The 23,460-nt window shown below is 37.3% G+C and overlaps 1 protein-coding gene across 1 annotated transcript in view; it reads right to left on the bottom strand.

The window, feature by feature from the left end:
- The window catches only part of IMPG1 (interphotoreceptor matrix proteoglycan 1), a 68,475-nt gene extending 51,961 nt beyond the window's left edge, over positions 1 to 16,514 (bottom strand). The window contains exons 1-2 of the mRNA XM_075708310.1: positions 16,448 to 16,514; positions 2,688 to 2,918 (exon numbers count right to left, since the gene is read on the bottom strand). Of these exons, the coding sequence (XP_075564425.1) occupies positions 2,688 to 2,918; positions 16,448 to 16,514 (298 nt within the window). The remainder of the gene's footprint in view (positions 1 to 2,687; positions 2,919 to 16,447) is intronic.
- Between the last annotated feature and the right edge of the window lie 6,946 nt (positions 16,515 to 23,460).

Below are 23,460 nucleotides of genomic sequence, written 5' to 3'. Positions count from 1 at the left end.
AAAAGCTGTTGCCTTTAGCACTTTACTTTGCAAAGTTCATTACTGTAAGATGGGACATTTATTTTCAGTATTTGATACCTGCTTTGACTTAGAGTGAGATAATGATCTGCATTATCTAAAATATCAGTGTCTCTGAAATTAGTGCAGTCAGTTTCTCTAGGTATGCTCTAAACTTGCTGTAGGGATGTACTCACCTAGCTGTGTTAGGGCACCTCAGTAATACCTCAGGAATGACCTGCCCTCCCAGTAGAGAGCAGATGTGGTCAGATTATTAAAAAGGAACAGGCTGTCTTTTGAAGAGATTTATTCATTATGAGCTAGCAGTTCAGGCTACTTTCTATCATCTTTTTCTCACTTACAGCTCTCTTGTGTCTGTTTTTCTGAGCAGTAACTGCTGAATAAAGATATACTATCTGTTGAAAAGTAATCCAGTTACCAGGGTTTAGATAAACATGACACATGGCCAGCTGAGGAGCCTTCGTAGCTGATTCCATGCATGCTCCCAGTTTGCTCCACGTGAGGGACTGTCTTCATGGTGACTTAAGCTACGGTGTGTTATTTCAGAATTGGTATGGGTCACAGTAGGCTCAGGTTATCCAATAGCAACTGTCTGAGCTCCTCTATCTGAGCTGCTTTGTGTTGTGTGCTCATTCCTGAAAGCATAGAATATATATATATGTAAAAAAAAAAAAAAAAGTGTATTTTTTCTTAGGAAGCAGTAAAATTCTCTAGAGGACAGATATGATCCACAGTGCTATTACAGTTCTAAATGTGTTGTGGGACTTAGAGGGGTGGAAGTGGTCTCCTAGATTTTAGGTACGGAAAAGAATGGACCTAAAAGTATGTCTACAAAACCGAATGAAGGTAAGATTGTCCCACAGATAGGCACAGGCTGCAAGACTCCAGCGCAGCTACCAAATTATCTTTTCATGAAGGCTTGTACTGTGGTTACAGCTTCAAGGATAATGCTTGCATCACCACATTTTCACTTCCACCTTTTCTTTTTTTTTCATGTATCACTTTCATCAGGTAAATTAGCATGCTCAGCTGGGAGGGAAGAAGTCTTGGGTTCTGATCATTCCTTGAAGGAAAGATTTTTTGAGGTTTTAATGAAGGACATTGTAATGGAAAATGTGCAATTACTCAAGGGAGCAGAAACGCCTTTTCCTGAATGAGTGTACAAATTATTCAGCTGCAGGTCCTCTTGCTTACTTTTTGGGAAGTACTCCAGCTTCAGTTGAAGGACTGGATGACACTTACTCAGAGAATTTTGTGAGTGTAGGACAGCCTGCTGGGAAAGAGGAGATGTAAGTTTAAACCTGCTTGCAATACAAGATTTACAGAGTCCAATATCCCAGCTGATGTGCTGCTCTCCAAAAAGGTGGTAGTATTGTCATCATCGGTTTTTAAATGAAAATGTCATAGTTGTAGTTCTTGGACTTCAGGTCGATGATACCAGCCTGTCCCAGGATAGCTTGTTTTCAGCCTAATCAGGGATGTGACCAGTGAGTTTTAGGGAATTTTAGGATTAATTAGTATTTAAGAAAGGCTTTTTGGATCAGCCTCTTTAACACGTTTCAGAATTCTGTCCAATGCCCATTGGATTGGAATTCAGTCCCACAATGGATACCAAATATGTTTGTATCTATAGGAATGGCTACAGACATTGGTGTAGTTTGCCTATGCTGCCTATAGCAAGTCACTGCTGGAGTAAAATTTTTGTGGCTCTACATCCAGGTTTCATTTCAGAGGGAACTAGCTGGTTCCCTGAAAGAGAGCTGAGGAGCAGCCAAGTTACATACATGTATGTGAATGGTTGGAGACCAATATCGAAGACAAATAGATAAGCAAAGTTGATTTAGAGACTAGATGTTGCCTTAGATACTTGCATCCCAGAAGTGCTGACTAGGTTTTAGAATTAGCTTTGGACCATCTAGCTGCAGCACAAAAATATTCAGTTTTCTAATACAAATTGGAACAGCCATGGAATGAAAGACTGGGAGAGGCAGAGGGAGGAAGAGAAGAAATGTAAAAAACAAAGGGCTATATACACCATGCTCTCTAGGGACCTAAAATTTGAGTGGTAACTCTACAGGCTCTCTACGGTCAAGGGAGGTAAAGAAAGGGCTGGGGAGGGAGCGAATTAATTGGGAAAGGGCAGAAAAACCATTCTAGACTTCAAAAATAAGACTAAGGTCTTTGCGTGAGCAGCCGGCAGTTATCTCAGTGTTTACAGCATACCAACACTGCCACAGGCTATAACTACAGATACACCAACATATTTGTGCAATGACCGATGAATAGTTTCATTATTTGTCTTGAGCTGGTAAGATTAATTCTGAGTAGCAATGATGATATCCACTGCACTTTTGAGAAAGGTGGTACATCTTTACACAGTAGTACGAACATAATTTGGTCTTCATGTTCTGCCATGCTGGAACACTATTCAATTACACTGAGTTCATTAGTCCTTTGAGTGCATTGTTTTATTCTGTTCTGGTAACTGTCTGCCTTGAACCATGCTGATGTACATGTAACATTTGATTATCTAGGTAAAAATAAAGCATAAAGCAAATAGCACATACACCGCCTAGAGCTAAAGAACAAGATTCCGGAAAATTATTGTGTTTCCTCAATTAAAAGAAATACTTTCAAGGAGGAAGTACATGCTACAATAATCATCTTACCTCTTAATCTATAGTAAGCTTGGTGACTGGCTAAAATCTGCTTCACTGATTCTTGCGGGCAAACTTTCACACCAGTTGAGAAAAAGGATGACCTCTTTGTTCGGTGTTTTGCCATGTCAAATATCCGCCTTATGGTTGATACTCTGGACCTCTTTGTTGTTCTTTCTGTTTTGTCTGACCCTGAGGCATCTGCAAGATGTTTGGCTTCACGGTTTATTTTATTAGGGATTTCTGGAAAAGAGAAAAAGTAAGCATGTACATAAATATACATTGCATAGGTAGTAGGTATCCAATGCAAGATCATGTCTGGAAAATGGGCATGAACCTGAGAGTTCTTTTTGTTACGTTATATTGGTGTTAATGCCCTGACTGAATTAATGTGCTGAAATGTCCTGTGACCACATGGGGGAACTGGGACTCAAGAGACCTGGTGACTAGTTTCCTTATATCTCAACACGTGACCCCAGAAAACACAGGGTAAAAGTTCAGAAGCCCTAAATCTTGTTTTCAAAAGCGACTTTGGGTTAGATCCACAAAGGACACTTAAGTGCTTGAGCTTCGTGCTACAGCATCTCATTTGTCAGCATATCACCCTGTAGGGAAATTTACAGTACAGTGATAAGTAGCGGTCTGGAGTTTGGGGAAAGTGAAGTATATCTGCATCAGCTTAGAGTGTGAAAAGGTGTCTATGCTAGCAGATAAGTAAAATGAGAAATAGTTGTACCTTAAATCTGCACCCATCTAAGATATCTTTCCTTTGGGCTTCAACGCACATCTCCCCTCACATCAGGTTCATAGTCTTGAAACCATCCCAAGAAATGGACCCTGAAAAATTTTCTTTCAAAAGCTGAACAGGAGTTTGATTGTCTTTGGGGAAAGAAAGAGCTGTTTCCAGTCTCCCTCTTCTACTCCTCAGTGCACTCCCCTATCCCTATCCTTCCCTCACATAAACTTAAGTATTAATCAGAACAGACTGCAATTATGTTTCTTTGCCACTGGATGATAGGTGTTGTGAACACTCTGGCATTGTATCTCAATAGACCTTTAACTATTCCTGGCAAAATGGAACAGCTACAGTAGAAAAAAGTGAAATCATTGAGTGGGAATTGAAGATCTAGGGTTAAGTTTTGCTTATGGAGCTATTCAGTTGTGAAAAATGGAAATGCTTCTGGGGTGTCAAAATAGCCTCAAGCATAGGAACCCCCATCTTAAAAGGCATGCAAAAATTCAGGACTCATTTCATTCCACTTCCTAAGTATTTGTGATGCAGTATTATATGACATAGCAGCTAAATTTAATGTAAAAATGTTAATGATAAAAATAGCATGTAAGGTACATATTTAAATGAGCTGAAATACGGCATTTTGCAGGATCGTGTGACAGGAGCAATTAGTATCTTTTAGATTATCTTCCAAAATTTTGCATACATATTAATAAAGATGTTAAAGTTAATTTGGAAATACTTTTTTTTGGTTGCATTTTCACACATTTGATACAGTCATTACTGATGAAAAATAAAGAAAAATCTAAACAGAATAAAAGATGTTTTGAGAGAACTGTTTTGAAAGAAAAGTGTAAAATCTGTAGATAATTGGAAAACTTCAAGGCAGAAAATGTACGAAAGACATGGTATATGTGTACCTGAATGCTGATGAATCAACTGAAAAACTTACTTTGAAGAATGGTTTTAAAACTTGTGAAAGAAGAATAAAAGGAAATAATAGGGTTCAAAAGGAACAAGTTCAGTGAGAGTAATATAAAAAAAATTAAGAGTAAAAAATTATCCGTTTGCTGAAGAAAGAAGAAATGTCATGCTGCATATAACAAACACTAATTATCATGTTCTTAGGCAAATCAAGAGAAAATAAGGAAGGTAAAAACACATTATCTTGACAATTCGGAACTGTGTTAATTAAATGTTTAAAGAAAAGTGGGCAGATAAATGAAAAGAGAAAAATAATTTAAAAGCATATTGTTACAAAAAGAATAGTATTTGAAGTAGACAATGGGAAAAGTTCTACCATATATATCAGTGTGTGTATATATACATATATATGTATCCGAAATAGTGTGGCCAGCAGGACTAGGGAAGTGATCATACCCCTGTACTCGGCACTGGTGAGGCTGCATCTTGAATACTGTGTCCAGTTTTGGGCCCCTCAGTATAAGAAAGACATTGAGGTGCTGGAGCATGTCCAAAGAAGGGCAACGAAGCTGGTGAAGGGTCTGGAGCACAAGTCCTGTGAGGAGCGGCTGAGGGAACTGGGATTGTTTAGCCTGGAGAAAAGGAGGCTGAGGGGAGACCTTATTGCTCTCTACAACTGCCTGAAAGGAGGGTGTAGTGAGGTGGGCATTGGTGTCTTCTCCCACGTGGTTAGCGATAGGACGAGAGGAAATGGGCTTAAGCTGCACCAGGGGAGGTTTAGGTTGGATATTAGGAAAAATTTCTTCATGGGAAGGGTTGTCAAGCATTGGAAGAGGCTGCCCAGGGAAGTAGTTGAGTCACCACTCATGGTGACATGAGTTTAATGGTGGACTTGGCAGTGTTAGGCAGTGTTAGGTTAATGGTTGGACTCAATGATTTTAACGGTCTTTTCCAACCTAAACAATTCTATGATTCTATGATTTTATGATTCTATGTCTCAGTTCTTATTTAACTTGAGAATGAACATTCAATGCTTACTGTGTAGAAATCATAATAGTGACATATATATTATGAGGTAGGGGGTAGTCTGATAAGGAAAAAAGTCAACTGTTTGATTATGATGAATATTGTATGAAAGACAGGAAGTTATACAATGAAGGCAACAGGTGATTGTTATTGCGTCGTAAAGCATGCCAGAAGCAGCAACCTGTAGGCCTATAACTGTCTAATTGTTGCAAGGTAGTTTAAAATGATGGTGCAGTCATATAACATTTGTCATTAAATGAAGTGGAAGTACTTTTTCCACAGTAATGTCAGATCATGAACGATAAACTGCATAAAAAGATTTTTCCCTGTAAAAACAGGGCTCTGGGTCCATCAGAAACCACAAGTGGCCAAACACTGGATCAGCTGAGACAGTGAATTATCTGAATGATATATGGGACAAAGGATTTTGTCACTAAGCTCTGTGATAGCTTTTCTATGGAGCAGAGGCCTTTCTTGAAGGATTTGCTTCTTCCCCAGGATTTATCCCTAAGTCATTAACTTGAATTAAGAATTTTACTATTTATAAGACTGACAAAGGAGATTCTTCTCAAATGATTGGTGTAGTGATTTCAAACTCTGTGTTAGGGTCACTATTTGGGCTTTTCAGTCTGTGAAAGTGACCATACATTATCTGCTTCCAGTGTTCACTGTTCTCCAGGCCTATTCAGGGTAGGTGTAAATTTTTTCTCTTTTCATTCTTTCTCTTCAATTTCCACTTTTTTGCAGGAGGGAACTGTTGCTTAAGAATGCTTACTTTAATAGGTTTAGTTTAATTTATATCTTGTGCTTAGTAAATTTCCCTTGCTAGAGTAACTTTTATTATCATTAGTTCTTGAAATCACTTTTTTACTAAACTTAAGCAAAATTTGAATTGGAGAAAGCATCAACCTCTTCACATGATTGTCCAATACTTATTTCCTAATATGTACTGAACAGGAATGGAAGAAAACCTGTCTTCTGGTACAAACATTATTTGTTCACAATTCTTCAGACCTGTGCTTTACCCTGTGTCTGTGGAAATTCTGAATTGAGAAATTTTTATCTATGACTAGCAGAGGGTTCAGCCATATACTTTACTATAATATACCTCCATCTACAACTTTTTAGATGCTTTGCTTTCAGTGTCCTGGGTTAAAAAAAAATCTAAAAAGACCTCTGCTATTATGAAATTGAACCCATGTATATTAGCTGATCCTTTTCTTTTTACCTTGTAACATAGTAATCAAGTAAACCGGAGTGGTGCAAATTTTACAAGATACATCATTTGGCCGTGTAAAAAAATCCCAATAATATCAGGCTGTTTTACTTTTCTTAAAATAAGTAATTTTTGTAATTTTTTTTTGTTCTCATTCACTTTTCTGAAACAAAAATATGCAATTAATATATTTAGTGTTTACCCTGCCCAATTTGACATTTTATTTAACTCTGTTGTTTCACAAAGGTGACTGTCTCAGTTTTACCTTTAAAAAGTATGTCTAAGATTTTTAGTTTTCTTTGATAGTTCTAGGGCAGAAAGGCAGATAACTGTCAAAGTCTGGTAACATTTTACTGTACTTTAGCTTAATCTCCAAAGTGCCTTAAACAAAGCTGTAACTGTCCTTCTTTATTCTCACTTGAAAAAATCTGCATCATTGTCCCCATTTTCCAGGTGGCATACTGGTTTTACCAAGGTGATCTACAGAGTCATTGTCAGCCATTATTAAAATTTGGAGTTCCTAATCTCTAGTCCTGAACTTAGACAAATATAACAAAAGATTTTCAAAATATGATAAAGCAATTTTCAAAATATGATATAGCAATCTTATTTGTATGGGACCAAATCAAAGTGCTTTGACATCCATACAGGTCTCTCAAGTGCATAGTACTGTTCTTCAGGTTTTGTTTTCAGGCAGATAAATGGTATTCATTTCTCAAATTAAAAATCTGACATCCTTGGAATTAGGCCAGGCCTCTCCCCTGTGTCTCTTGAAACCTGCATTATCAAATTTGTACCCTCACTAAAAAAAACAATGCAGGAGAAATAGATTTCAAAGGTGAGAGTTCTTATGTGTTTTTAATAATCTGCAATATGAAAAAGGAAAAGTAGATTGTTATTTAACTGGATTCTAGAAAAAAAGAGTTTAAAACCATTCTGATAATTGGTCAGAGCTTTTTTTTTTTTTAATTTGCTTTTATTAACACAGGAGCAAGAAGCTTGTATTCATACTTTTTTTGGTATAACTGTAGTGGATGCTTTTCTGTACAGCTTTAATAATTTCTAGCTGTTGATAGTATCAGTTTTGGGAGGTCTTCAATTTTGGTGTGGGTTGTTTGGGTTTTTTTGTAGGCAATCTCTGTGTAGGAAAATTTACCAACAGCATTAATTTGGAATTAAACTTCTAGTTTTATTTGCCCTTAGAAAATTAAGATGTCATTATATACAGAGAAGAATTTAGAATATGGTAAATAAAGGTTTCGGCAGCAAAATTCAAGGTGACATCAGGACAAAACTATTGACGTCTGAATAATTCATCATTAAAAACATCACAAGGTTTGACATGTATGAAAAAGCAGATTAGTATGAAAAATAAGTGGATGTTCTCAAGATAGAGAGGAATGCTTGATTGATAAATGAGACATATTGCCTGCACAATAAAATAATTATTAATTAAAAGACAAGACTTATTTAGGGGTAACTGTTGAAATAGGGTGAGGAAACCTTATCAAAGAGGGTTAATTCAACGAAGATCCCATAAATGTCTTGTTGTGATCCAATTAAATATACAGCAGGGCCAACAGCCCCCGTGTTGATAATTCTACAAGTGACAAAAGCAAGGATGACTAGTCATGGAAAGTTCATCTTGAGATCTCTGAAAGGTCTGATCAATGTAAACACCAGATGGAGCATAGAAAGTACAAAGAGAGGTAATATCTCGGACTCTTTGCTTAGAGGCAGTCTCCTGTTGTGGGAATAGTGAGGACCCCAAATTCTAATGGCACTTGCCAGTGACAGACAGGGTGCCCATGAAATGTTCTCTCCTTATATTCCTTTTGTAATCTTTTTTATGCCACGTTGCCTCAGTCCCAGTTGCGTGAGAAGGGTCTGACTGGATTGAGGGGGCTTAGATGAGCAGCGACATGTTAAAATATGGCATGGCTTTATCATCAAATGTAGCCTAGATCCTGCAGATGAGTACTAGGAGCAGTACCTATCTTCTCTCAGAGAAGCATGCAACAAGCTTTATCTTCCCATGCAGGTGTGGAAGCAGAGGCCCTTTCCTTGTACTCTTACTGATGTTTGGGATTCCTTTGACAGTCTTTGTCAGACACTGTAGCTCTGACTGTGTTTGCATTACATTTCCAAGCTTGTTTTCACAACTGTGAAGGCTCACAACTTTAAAAACTTGAGAGTATGATATCCCATATTAGAAAAATTAATACTAATATTTAATCTGCTCAGATCTTGTCTCTGAGAGCTCAGTGCCCTTAAACACAAGATTGTATGTCTTGCTTGTACTTATCTTTGGGTCCAATATATTACTTAACTATTTTTAACGCACACAGTGAAAGAACATTGAGAGGAGTTGCTGAGGGGACTCGGCCCCAACAGCTGTTACATCCTGGTGGGTAGTGGGTATTATCTGGGAGCTAGCTGGGGTAGCTGAGGCACAGGACAGAACTCAGTTTGGAACTCAATTCTTCAGTTTTAGTGCACTTAACCAGTGAACTGCTGGGTAAGAGGGTAGTATCCATTACTGTGGGGATGTTTTGCTGAAGGATAAGGAGCTGACATTAATGCCTGGCTTCGGAAGAAGATGAACACTGGCCAGAGGAGAATGCATGTGTTCCTAAAAGAGAGGAAGAGGGCTATGGCATTTATATTAAAAGTAATTAAGTTTGATTCCTCAGAATGAATATTGACAATGATGAGCTTGGTAATTCCCGTTTGGCATGTTGGCTTATGCAAATGCCATTCTTAAATGTCACTAAATAGTACCATTACCTGTGGAATGAGGCCTGGGTATCTAACTGTGGCAAAGAGCTATGGGGGCCAGGTCCAGGCCTCCAGCTTGGAAGACCCTGTGTTCAGCTGACTGATGTCCACTAGCAGCTTCCTGCACAAGTACCACAAAGCTAGTGTCTACACACCCAGCAATACAGAACTTTTCATGTACCTACTAATGCCTTATGTTATGCAAGACTCAACCTTACTTCATGTGTCAGGGAGGTGACTGTGCAGTGGGGACTTTGTACTGAAGACAAAATATATCTAATCCCTGTATCTCTTGCTTGGATTCAGCATTGCAAAATGACACCTGCACATGTTCACAAGCTGTGCTCAAGCTCTCTATGACACAGGAGAGGAGCTCCAGGCTCCTGCTTAAAAGGCAAGTTCTGTAATTTTCAACCTTTTAAAGACTCTGTTCTCGTTTTGAGTTAGATCTGTACTAAGGGATTTTCCTTCCTGAGAATTCAGGAAAGTGGTGGATTTTCATAAATCCTGCTTCTTGGCAGGAATGCATGATGATGCTCCTTTAAACATTTATGGAATATGAAGAATTTAGTTACTGTTAACATAGTACTCAAATAAGGCAAGGCTCCCATGAATCCTTATGTGATATGTTCCTGTTGTTATCCTTATGTTAAAAATACTAAATGTTTTGTTATAATGAAACAAGGTATGCCTCAGAACATATATGGAAATAAACCTGGAGAAGAATGTGATAAATTATTTTGAAATATATGATATAGCAATGACAGTAGTAAATGTCTAAATTTTAATAGAAATCCCCAAACTTTTTGTTTTAATGGTGTTACATTCAAAGCTAGGAGATGGCATTAGATAATGGTTCTTCTACAGAACCCTTTAAATTAACCTGGATTTACATTTTGGTACCAAAGATCACTGTTGTCTTCAATCAATGTGCTTTGACATTTCAGTAGGTGTGAGGAATTTAATTTCTGCAAGTAGGTAGCACTAAGAAACTAAACTAGATATCATAAGCCCTCAGCTGTTCCCCTCCTCCCAGATACTCACACAAATCTGTGTTGTTTTCTGTTCCAAGTGGAGAAACACGATTGTTAAATCAACCAAATTCAGAAAGCAAGCTAAAAATATAATTTGAAATAATTTTTATGAAATTTACACTTAGGCCTTATAAGAGACAAACATGTTTTTTTCTCCCTCTCTAAATAGTCAATTTGGTAACATCTTTGAATTATACTAACTATACAATTCATGGCAAAATAACTGTTGTGAATTATGTACCTATTATAGATGAGAATAGAAAATACAATATGCACTGGTAAGATTCCCCTGCTCTTGTGAATATAATTGTCATATACTGACTAACAATGAATCCCTGTTCACAATAAATGCAATTTGTACCAACCACAAATACTGAACATGCTGAAAGCTTTATGAGTCAACACATGTGATTTTGACACATTTCCTTCCTACCTGAAAGAGCATCGTAAGAAAGTAATGTTCTCCTTGACGTCATATGTCTCGTTTAAGGTAGAAATATATATCGTCTCTTTCAGACAGATAAGTGAAGATTCTGGTGAAGGATCCTCCTTGTTATTCATCAACTCTACTAACCGCTGCTGCTGGAATCCATAGAAAATACCAAAGGCCATCTATGGTTTCATTGCCAACATCTGAATCCTATATCAGTCTGCTTAAGGTCCAGGACATGGACTAGAAACAGCATTGAAGAATGATTGATTTTTATGTTGACATATGAAACATATATCTATTTGTATTTCCTTGGCCATCTTAGAAGCATTTGACCTGAGATGCTGTTCTATTATCTGATATGGTTTGCATCGAAGGATGCAAGAAAATGCTGTAAATGTTTGAGTAGTTCTTGGAGGGATGCATCCAATCTGCACCGATGAAACTCACTTGAGCACCTCTGCTATTCATTTTCTACTCAGTCTTACACCAGATGTACAGCCATCCTCTGAGAAAGTCACTGAGACAGCATAGGTTCAAGTTCCAGTGATATTTTGCCATGTATGCCAACATTTCACCAATTGTGATGGTATGAGTCAAAGAGTTGCAGTGCAGAATGGGCTTATTGAGGTAACTGTATTCAAATATGATGATGATTAGGATGGTTGGCATATGAGAAAGGTTCCAGGAGCCAGAAGACACAGTGCCATCTCTTTGCTTGAACTTGTGTAATTGGAACTGGTCAATTTTACTCACAGTTTAGGGGCACTCATCCTGCAATACAATCTACAGTCTCTGGCTAATTGACTCCATCTCATTTTGACAGAGAGTGACTTTTACTTAACCTTACTTTACTTAGTTATGCGTCAAGCTGTATAGACCAAGTTAGGTTGGGAGGACACCTGGAGGTCACCTAGTCCAATTCTTTGGTCTAAGCATGGCCAACTTCTGAGCTAGGTTAAATTGATCTAGTTTTGAGGGAGAAGAGGAAAGGGAAAAGAACTTGATTAGAATTCCCTCCATTTTGTGCTGTAACCACAAAATCACAAAATGAAAGATGAGTGCATTACTGCTTCCTACCTGAAACTGCTGGGGCTTCTATGATCTGTGTTGACTCACATATATGAAAGGTATACCTGGAGCATACCCACTAAAACTGGTATATCAGGTAACAGGGTAACCAGGATTGTTAATATACAATTGAATAAAGTCTGAGAGTGGTACTGAAAGATTCAGAGTGGCCAATAAGAAGGTAATTTTGGCTCTGCACTGAAGTAGAAATTGAAAAGCCAGTAGAACCTCACCACTGAAAAGACAACCATGGTGGCCTAAGTACAATAGCTATGTAGCTATGAGTCTGGGTCCTACTGATTTGCAGACATGTATGTGACTAGGCAGTTGCTTTGAGAATTGGCTTGCTGAACTCTGCTGTTGTCCTGCTTTATGACTGCAATATTTCTTACAGCTCAGGGCTTCAGTTTCTATGTTACACCTTGGATTCTCATGCTTTTGTGAAAGAGGATGCTAGTGTTACTCAGACAGGTATGTTGTAAGGTTAAAACTGGTGGTATGCTTGCATAAAATGATAAGGTGTGCTACAATTATGTAAGGGTATGTAAACACACCTACACTGTGGCAGGTGTCAGGGTACTCCCAGATGATTGTTAATCTTATGTTTTCCAGATATGTTACTATTCTGAAGTGTCTTCCAGTACATAGCAGTTGATAGTGACTAAATGCTAGTATATATGTATATACAAGCAGACAGCTAGATAGATATTTCTTTTTAGGAAGTGTGTTGTTCAATATCGCACATTCCTAAGGGGAGGAAATTGTTTGAAACATAGCTGGGATTGCGAAGCGCAAAGCTAATGGAATGTTCAGGATAGTGCACCTAATTCCTGACAACAATGGAACAATGATGTGATAGAGAATGAGCAGAAGACTCCTTTTAATCCCAAAAGGACTGTGAATAGGACAGATGTACAAAAACAGAGAGGAAAACATATCTAAAATATTTTAAAGCATCAAAATGCAGTAGAATGCATACACATTTTTCCTTCTGGGAAGAAGAGAGTGTGTTTCCTGCATCTGATGAATGTTGGCCATATTACTTAGTGCAATGCTAAAGCCACTAGAACACTGCAATTAGCTGAGAAATGAAGAATAGCATAAACAGTAATCTGGATTTCTAGCAGGTTAAGACTCCAAGTAAGGTTGCTTTATTATAGCCTGTAAATTAATGTCTCTTAAAGGGAGAAAATCTTTTATTATTAATAGTGATCATCTTGTCCACAGGTGTTTTCAGAGAAAAAATCACACACGTCTAACTGGTCATTCACAATCTGGAATTACTCTTTCAGATTTGGCAACAATATTCTAGTATTTTTATTCAAGTTTGACTTTTAGCCAGGAAACAGATAAGATGAAAACCCACATATAATCCAGTGTCCACTTGTTTGGGAAGGGGCAAAAAAAAAAGATTTACTTTTCGTTTGTTTATACGCACAACCAGGAAAGCTAACTTTAACTTGGTAATTCTTATTTTATGGATGAAAGTAGAAAATAATCCTTAGTGCAAAAAGCAGATGTCTTGTCTTTCTTTCTTTCTTTGAAGCTTTATGTTCTTTGACTTCCCTTTCCCTTTGGCACAAATTTGCTTAACCCTTTTTTCAAGGGCAATTATAGTAATGAAGATCTGCAACACTTATTGCTGAATTGGAACAGCTGAGTGGGAAGGGGTAAGTCAGAATGAATTAAAATGATTTCATAGAGCACACACAAAGGCTTTGTGTCCTAAAGAGTGGCTGAGTAAATAGCAGATATTTGCTTGCTGAATAGAAAATAACACTAAACAGCCTTGAATGCTCTCTGGCTCCCTCACATTCTCAGGATCAAGTGCTAGGGTGTTCCCAGCATCAGTGTATAGTTTTAGGAGTTCAAAGCTCCTGTGTATTTTGCTAGTTAGTCTGGATTTTCAGTGGTTTACCGTTCAACAGTTAAAAATTACTCTGCTTTCATATTTTGCACATAAATTTTTTGCCGCTGCAAAGGTTTTATCCCCCTCACTTTCCCTTCCCATTGTTAGAGACAGTTTGTGTCACAACAGTGGCGAAGACCTGAGTTCAAGTCCTGAGGTCATTTCCTGCATGCTGGCACTAGTCATGGCCAAATGTAAACACTCTGTCCCTAAAGTCTTTATTTTGCTCCCTACAGTTTCCTGTTTGTTTACTGTGGAATTGGAGGTGCTCCTGGACAGCCTCCAAATGTCTGGGAGAAGGACTCTTTTGGTCCTAAAACAGGGATGGGGAGGAAAGACCAAAAGACATTACTAAGCAAGCCCCATTTGTGTTAACCCACTTTTTGTTAAATATAGATGTGAGTAAATCAGGAATTTGAATTTAAAGATAGTTTTGTTCATGAGGAAAAAAAAATTCAACTTATTAACCCTATAGATATTTAGAGATTATTAGGTCTATGTTTTTTCTTTTAATATAGGAGTATTTTGTATGTTAGGCTCTTATTTCCTCATCTGTTACAGTTGACATGTACTGCAAACTTGAATAGCTGTAAAAGCCTCAAATCATCTATGTTAGGATCACTAAACAGTGATTAATCTAAGTATTCAGAGTATTGGGAGAGCCTGTGTACTTTTGAAAATATTTTCTGTAAGTATCTGACCCTAATGCTAAGTCATAAAATAACAGTTCTGGAAACATCCCTGCTCTGGTAAAGAAGTTTCTTAACACAAGCTTTAAGTCTTTTGAGATCTGTGTGCATATATTTGAAATAATGTAGTTTTAAAATATTATATATGGCAGGACTATAGGGCAAGGAAAAGTAATTATTATGCATTTACACATACCACATGTACTTTATAAAACTGGTGGGAAGGAATTTTTCCAGTTATCATTCACATGCATGTATAGAAAAAATACTTTTTCCTCTGAAAGCCATCAAAAATGAGAAAATTCCAACACTGCTACATTAACAAGATACTATGTGAAGTTTATTATTAGTCATTGTTTCCTGAGTGCTGATAAACATTCTATACACCAATCTCTACGACTACATCTCTTAGGGAGATAATATACAGTTCTGTATTCCTCTCTGTCAAGGTAGCCTCCTAGAATTTTGCTGAAGTCTTTTTTGGGAAATGTATTGTAACATACAATCACAATTTGCAATGGGTGAAACTGTGTGACCCCAATTTTTACACTATCATTTTCTCAGTTCATAATTATAAATATGGACTGTAATGATACCATCAAGCATGCATGAATTACCTGGAATATGTTCTATCTCTTCCCATCATAGAATATGCAACTTAAATGCAAAAGCAGTGCATTTTGATATAACGTTTCTTTTTCTCAGCCACGAACTATCACTCATTGTCTAGTTTTTTGCCACATTTCCAAAATATCATTAATGATTAAATGACACTATTTACATAGAATTAAAAAGTGAAATCAAAGAGTAACAGAATATGAATCTAGTGTTAACTAGTACATTACTTTTTCCTAAGGATTTTTTTCAGTACTGCAGTTGTCCACTAGAGATTTACATCATTTTAGTGAGATACAAGAACTGTGTTCTTTATTTTTTAAAGAAAATCTGTTCAAAGAAAAGCAAGACCAAAAAAAAAAAAAAGTAAATAAAAACTTCCGAGTAGTATTGACAGCAGACTATGTTTCACACTATCTCTTTTACAAATTTTACATACCATTGAGGAGACTTCTTTTTTATCATTTTACATAATTTGCATTTAATTAACATGCCTGAGATTGACATACAATAGGAGGTCATTGACTTGGGCAAGCATAAAGCAGTTATAATGTTGGCTTTTAATTCAATTATATAAATATCAAAGCATAGATGGAAAAGTTAGTAAGAAACCTCCCCCAAAATTAAACATGTTCCAGCGAGCTCTAAATCTGTTGAATATGGAACTGAACAGGAAAAAATCACATCATCATCTTTTCTTTTTTGCTGTTGAAGAGGCTTTAAAATTGCTGTGAACTTTTTAATGTTTTTAAAAGGAGCAATAGTTAGCTGTTGTACTAAGTACAGAAGAGTTGTCTGTATTCTGCAAATAATTTTACAATCATTATTGTATTATATTGAGTGTTATCTTTACTAGTATTGCCATTTTTTGTATATTTGCCAGTATGGTTTATTCCTCCAGAATATGTATATCTAAAAGTTTTTTAAGTTGTTTCTGACAATGGCTAGTAAATACAAAGATATACTTTACTACTTTCTCTTCATTTCAAGGATGACAGACCATCTTGGACAATGTCAGCACTTAGATGTTCTTTCAGCTATTTTGCCCCTTCAAAATAATTGTTTTTGAAATTATTTTTTTTTATAACAGAACATATGCAGGTAAATCAAAACTAAATGGCATCTTTTAAATAGATTGTAAAGCCTGGGAAATGTACATAAGAAAGCTTGCCAACGTTTCCTTTTCCAACTTTATTGCAGCGTCAGTAACTGTACTGTGTCTAGCTGAATTGTCAAAACACCAAATTCCAAACAAAGAATTCTGTAATGTGAAAATACCCTGATCTTTCAATTTTTTTTCAACATATGCAGTGTAAATTCATATAAACCTTTAATATATGAACTTACCTCTGCTTCCCTGAACGTGGAGAGCAAGGCAAATGATCAAAAATATTAATCCAGTTTTGAAATGCATGCTGTCTATTGATCATTCACAGTTTTCAAGATCAATCATGCAGCAAATAAGAATATTTAGGTCAGGTAGAAGAGTTGTTTTTTTTTTTTTTTTCTTGAGGAAATAAAATCTCCAAATGTCTTCCTTATTATTTTTCAGGTGTCCCCAACCTTGGACTGCATTGAATTGCAACTAGGCAAAGAGTGCAACAGGTGCCGGAATGCAAGAGCTGGACAAACCCCTCCAACGCACACACTTCTAGCCTGGGGGACTGGAGTGGTAAGACAAGAGTGACGAAGTTTTAAAAAAAAAACAGTGTCTGTTTCTGGCATAATCTGTTTATCTGCTGCTCAGACATAATCCCTCTTACGGTCCAGCTGGAAGAGCTTTCTTCATCTTATTAACCTTCTGGAGCAGCATCTGTCAACCCCAGAAGACTTCAACAGGACCATGATAAACAACGGAAGTCTCTTCTCATGCCCATTGCCTTCGAACATTGATCCTTTGGGCATTCTGGAGGTATGGCGTGTGAGCAGAGGCAAAATCACAGGGAAAGCTAATTGTTCTATTTCCAAACCAGTGATCATAAAACCCAGGGAACTTTCTTTGAAGAGGAAGACAGCTTTTTCTGAACAAACATACTATACTCAGCTTTTCCACTGCATATGTCTTGGAAGCCTCTCTCCCTTCTCATACCAAAAGGTTGCTGTTGCAATATTCCTATCCGAGCAGTGATGATGATGTTCTGTGATAGCGGTGAAATGATGTACTCAGCAGTAAATTACAGCAGTGTTCAGGGCTGGCACAGTCTGATGCCAAACTAGGAGTGGGGGAGGGAAGGTGCTGCATGAAGGGAGAATAAGAAACGGTGTTGAAAAATGCTGTTTCTAGCACATAGCTATAACCAGGCCAAGAACTGGCAGTGAGTGAAAACTCTTTTTAAACAGCTCTGGTCCAGTTTCCCAAATAACCATTCCAGTTACATATTTGGCATGTGTAAGTGTTCCATACTTACTTTTTATTTTCCAGAACATTTTTTACTGTTGCATTACACCTAAAATGCTACCAGGTGGACATTTGTAATGGTCTGTCCCCCTTAGAGATTTTTGTGCAACTGTGCTTTGACATAGGAGGTATGTAGACTGGCAGCAAGAATCTGTAAGCACAAGTTACTTTAAGAACAACCTTCATTTGAACTCAATCAGTAATCTATTTTTACTTAGGATTTAAACAACAGTGACCTCCCTCCCTTCCCAAGATTGACTAATTTTAACTACTCAGACCAGCTAGTACGGAGACTGGTCTGGGACCAAACAAGATCTGCTTTTTTTTATTTTCACAATCTTTTTCTGATTTTCAGTGCTCATTTTAATGCTTTATGTATATTGTTTCATGCACATTGCTTTATTGTTCTAATGGTCATGGTTTAACTCCAGCTGACAACTAAGCACAACACAGCCGCTCGCTCACTCCCCGTCCCTGGTGGGATGGGGGAGAGAATCAGAAGAGTAAAAGTGAGAAAACTTGTGGGTTGAGATAAAGACAGTTTAATAGGTAAACCAAAAGCCATACACGCAAGCAAAGCAAAACAAGGAATTCATTCACTACTTCCCATCGGCAGGCAGATGTTCAGCCATCACCAGGAAAGCAGGGCTCCATCACATGTAATGGTTACTTGGGAAGACAAATGCCATCACTCCAAATGTCCTCTCCTTCCTTATTCTTCACCCAGCTTTATATGCCGAGCATGTCATCATATGATGTGGAATAACCCTTTGGTCCCAGCTGTGTCCTCTCCCAACTTCTTGTGTACCCCCAGCCTACTCGCTGGTGGGGCAGAGTGAGAAGCAGAAGAGTCCTTGACCCTGTGCAAGCACTGCTCAGCAATAACAAAAACATCCCTGTATTATCAACACTGATTTGAAGAAAATTAACTCTATCCCAGACAAAACTAGCACATCAGTGAATCACTGAACATATCTAAAATAATATGCTGATGTGCTGTTTAAATACTACTAAAGCTGTTTCCTTTGCTTGCAGAAAAATGATGGTTTAAGCCATCAAGGACTCTGTTTGGAAGACTTTTGATGTAAACTGTTGGTAAGTTTGGGGCCCAAGACATTGTCACATAAAGGTGATCTAAAAATTGCTATGCATAGTGCTGAATTTTAGGTACCCTACATAGGTATGTAAATCAGGGCACCAGCCAACTCACATTACCCGTAAAGGCAAGTCAGATTTTATACCATCAGAGTCAGAGTCTATACCATCCAAGTTTGACTTCTGGTTTTAGTTATCCTGAGTAATTTCTCCTACTGGTGTAGCCAGCTGTTTTCCTTACAATTTCCATGCTTCATTTACCTGAGAGACCTGTTCCAGCCTGAGGAAGGGGAGATATATAATTATGAAGTACATTTTAAATAATCTCAAGTCTTCCACTGGTATGCATTATTTCCATAGGAGCCAGATTGGTACGGGGCAGCCAGCACACACCAGGCACAGCTTTAGGCTTCTGATTAAAAGTGAGGAAACCTGGGTTCTTCTGCTCCCTTCTTTGCTGTTGAATTTGGTCAAACCAAGTGCTGTCTCTCAGCCTCCATATGTGCAAATGGAGGGGATAACCCTGGGAGAGCTAGAAAAGCCTCTGTAGGAACAAAAAGTTAATATATGCAAGCAAGAATAGCTTTTTTTCCCCCTTTCTCATGCATTAAAATGTAGATAAAATATTTCACAAATTATTATTTTACATTTTAAAAATAATATTTTATTTTTAGATGTTCTAGTTTGCATATTGAAGTTAGGCATCAGCAGTAGTCCTGCAGTAGATTGAAAGAGTTTCTCATGAAGAATACAAATTGTCTTTTTGCTCTTTGAGCTTTTCCAGTTGGGCAGTATTTGTATTTTGCCCTCTACTGCTGCCCAGCCACCATGTTTTCTTTTTCTTACTGAGCTAATATGAGATTTATGTTTAGTCAGTAAATCAAATAAAAAAGAAAAATAAACACATATCTCTCAGGACAGTTAAAAAATACCCATATTTTGTTTACTGGTTTTGTTTATATATCATAGGCAATTCCTCTTTCTGGTGTCTCTCTTTGGTAGCAGGGAACAAATATGATCACATCAGGCAAAGCCAGTTTGAAACTAAGCAAAATATTTTCCCCCTGAAAGAACTGATCAGTGTTCAGACACTGTGCTTGCAAATGTTCTCTTGTTTTTCAAACCAATCATTCTTTAAAATCTCTTTCCTCTGGAAATTCTTACATTCTTCCTTCAAAACTGAACTCAGCCAGTATATCCTGGAAGAGTGCCATATAACTCACTTTGCTGATGACCATAGGCAGTGATATCATTGGGATAATGGACTATATTTCTATCGGGGTGTCATTAAAATAATAGTAATGCAGCCAATGCTATGGAAATGAAGTTAGTTTTTAGTCTGAGTAAATGCCAGAAGTGGAGTAATAATTTGGTTTAGAATAAAGCGGTAAATTGAATTGTGAGAAATAGTAACAGTAACAGATGCCAGTGACCCAGGAGTTCAAAAGAAACTCACAGATTAAGGTTCTGAGTTGCTGACTGTGAACTGAGTGTTTAAATCAGCCTCTATACCAAAGGAAGGAGTTTTCAGAAAAGTTTCGGTACAAATCTGGAGAGTTTTGGTTTAGTGTGGACTTGGTAATGTTAGGTTAATGGATGATCTTAAAGGTCTTTTCCAACCTAAATGATTCTATGATTCTATGATTCTATAATTGTACTTCAGCAAGTCTAACTTCTGTACTAGGCAAATTGATAGAAACCATAATAAAAGTAATTAGCACAATAACAAGAATGATCTGGCTGATAAAATATCCTTAGACAGCCAACAGTTTTTGATGAGGTGTGATCTTAAAGAAACTAAGCTGTCATGGAGTAAAAAGAACAATCTTCTGTATTAATAGCTTGTTAAAAGATGAGAAATAAGGGAAAAAAATAAGCATTTCAAAGGCTAGGTGTTACCATTGGGTTTTATGCTGGGAGAGGGGGCAAATGATAAGGTAACAAAATTTGCTGGTGGTACAGAATTGCTCAGAATCGTTAAGATTTACAGCAATAGTGAAAGGATGCAGACCTGTGTCCTGCTGCTGAATGTGGATAATAAAGCTGCAGATAAAATATATATGTATTAAAAAATAATAAAAAAATATATGTAAAAAATAATGCTATCAATGAACAGGTAATTATTTGCTCTAAATTAGGAATAGCCATTTGGCAAGGAGAGTTCAAAAGAACAATTTTCTGATAGTGGCAGCGAAGTCTTTAGCCATGATCAAAAGGAGAAATAGAATATTAGTGCTTTATTAGAAAGGAATGGAAAGGAAAGCAAATTTTTTTAAATAAAATGGTATATCATGCATATTTAATGATGCTGTGGTCCTGCAATAGCAATAATACCTAGTAAAACTAGAAATGTTAATGGGATAGTGGCAAGGATTATCAGAGGAATGGAATGGTTTCCATATAAGGAAATATTACCCAGGCTAGGAGTCTTTGGCCTGAAAGAGAGATGACAGGAAGGTTGGGGAAATTATAAAATTACTTAGTTTTTCTCATAATACGAGAACAGGAAAATACCAAATTTAATTTTCAGGTATCTATTGTCTACCTTCTTCCTGAGCCTTTTATATTTTTCGTCTCCGCAGCTTGCTGGGACAATAAATTTTCCAATTTAATTATGCATTTTATGAAAATTTGCTTCCTTTATATATGAATAAAAAGGAACTTGACAAATTCATGAACACTAGGTGCATCAAGGAATGGCATTCACATGCTGTTCTAGCTGCAACCTCTTGCACAAAGTCCATTAATCACTGATTGTCAAACACTGGGGGCAAGCTAGGAACTGGATCACTTTTACTTGCCTGTTCCTTATATTATTATTTCACTATCTATTTATTCGTCATAACTGTAGATAAGATACTAGATTAGCTGGGTCTTTGATCCGATCCAACATGACCGTTGTTAGGCACTGAGCTGTAGTCCCTAACTCAGACTAACCTGCTATTAAAGTCAACCTTACCCAGTAGTTATAACGACTCCTGCTCATACTGAATAGTGCAGCAAACTCATCTGTTTTCTGTGATACCTCTCTCCTCCAAAACAAGGAGCCTGATGCTCTGTTCTGCAGTTCCAGCAAACATTGTGGAATTCTAGTCTGAACACAAAATTGAAGCACGTGATGTGTTAATGCAGTTCTTTGTCCCCTTTCATGAACAAAAGCCTAGACCTCTTCTGCAATCAAAAGATACCTCCAAGAGATTCTCTGGGGTCTTTAAAAAGCTTTGCTGTTACTAACACACTTATGAAGTCCTAGGCACCCCTTATTATTTAGAATGGGAAACAGTATTGTGTGCATACATTTACATGACGAGTTACATTTAAATCTCTGACAACTGTTTGACTCCATCATCTGTACTTTCTTCTGAAACTTTTTATACTGTACAATCTTAAAATGATTAATGTATTTAGATGCTGTTTAGTGTGATAAGGGTATTAAAAAAGAACAGCATTAACTGAGTAATTCAGCATAATTATGAGGAAAATACCCCAGCTTGACTGCTGCTTCAGGATGATCACTGATAAACAAATTATGCTCTATTGATAGTTATATGATCTTTCTTTGGTATCATCAAACATCTAAATGGGGTTAAAATGATTTTTTTTCTAGTGGGCAGCGATACAGCAAGCTGACCATTAGCTTCCAGTCAGCAGAGATAAAGACTGCAGTACATCTGCTCAAACAGATTATCATGCACTTGCTTGCATACCAGTACACAACTTTCTGTTTTTCTTTGAGCTGCTTAAGCTTACATCATGGGGAGCTGTAATGAGCTGAAACATGTTTCTTCCCATGCTTGACAAGTTGTTTTTCTCTTTATGCTTGGAAAGGATCTTCTAGATTTAGCTGAAAGATTTAGCTGATGGATTTACTATTCACAAAACTGTCCTTGGCAGTGTAGCAAATTAAGTTGAACATTGTAGTTATCAGCTATCAAAAATTCAAGCTATCAAATATGTCTCTGTACATGAAGCAAGCCTGCAGAGATGTGGTCTTTTACAAAATGTGTTGTCTAATCAGAAGCAGGAAATATAGAGGCAGCTGGTAGATCAGTTTCTTTTTATGGTAATGGGAGAAGATGTTTAGCAGTGGGTGAGAAGGCAAGAAGGGAGATATCTAAAGTGTTAGGTGTGCTTGTATCTTTATACTAGCTTAGTTTTTCCCTCTTTCAGAGATTGGGCATGAGATAGTAGTTACTTCGTATTGCTTAGCCTAATGCTGTTCAGTTTTTTCTGTCACAGTTTTTCTTTTGATTATTCCTTGTCATGCACAGTGGCTGCATTTGTTCATCAGTGTTTTTAATTTCTAGATTTACCATGTGAGAGTGAAGTATGAAATTACCATAATTCCTGTGCACAGGACTGATCTGGTAAGTGAGAGTTTTTGGCTCAAGAAAAGGTCTTGCAAAAAAACCTAGTATGTGCACCAGTGTTGTGTGGCACTGAGGATGTTGAAAGGAGAGAAATTAAAAACCTACCCAGAAAGATAAAAATATGTGCAAATGTATGGAAATCACTCTCTACAACTACCTGAAAGGAGGTTGTAGCAAGGTGGGTATTGGGCTCTTCTCCCAAGTAACAAGTGATAGGGTGAGAGGAAATGGCCTCAAGTTGTGTCAGGGGAGGTTTAGATTGGATATTAGGAAAAATTTCTTCACGGGAAGGGTTGTCAAGCAATGGAACAGGCTGCCCAAAGAGGTGATGGAGTCACCATCCCTGGAGGTGTTCAAAAAACATGTAGGCATGGCCCTTTTGGGACATGGTTTAGTGGACATGGTGGTGTTGGGTTGATGGTTGGACTGATGACCTTAGAAGTCCTTTCCAATCTTAATGATTCCTAGTTTTACTTTCGTTAGAAAATAATCAAGCC

The sequence above is a fragment of the Pelecanus crispus genome, chromosome 3, assembly GCF_030463565.1.
Source record: "Pelecanus crispus isolate bPelCri1 chromosome 3, bPelCri1.pri, whole genome shotgun sequence".
Taxonomy (NCBI): domain Eukaryota; kingdom Metazoa; phylum Chordata; class Aves; order Pelecaniformes; family Pelecanidae; genus Pelecanus; species Pelecanus crispus.
This window is presented reverse-complemented; position numbering and strand designations above follow the sequence as displayed.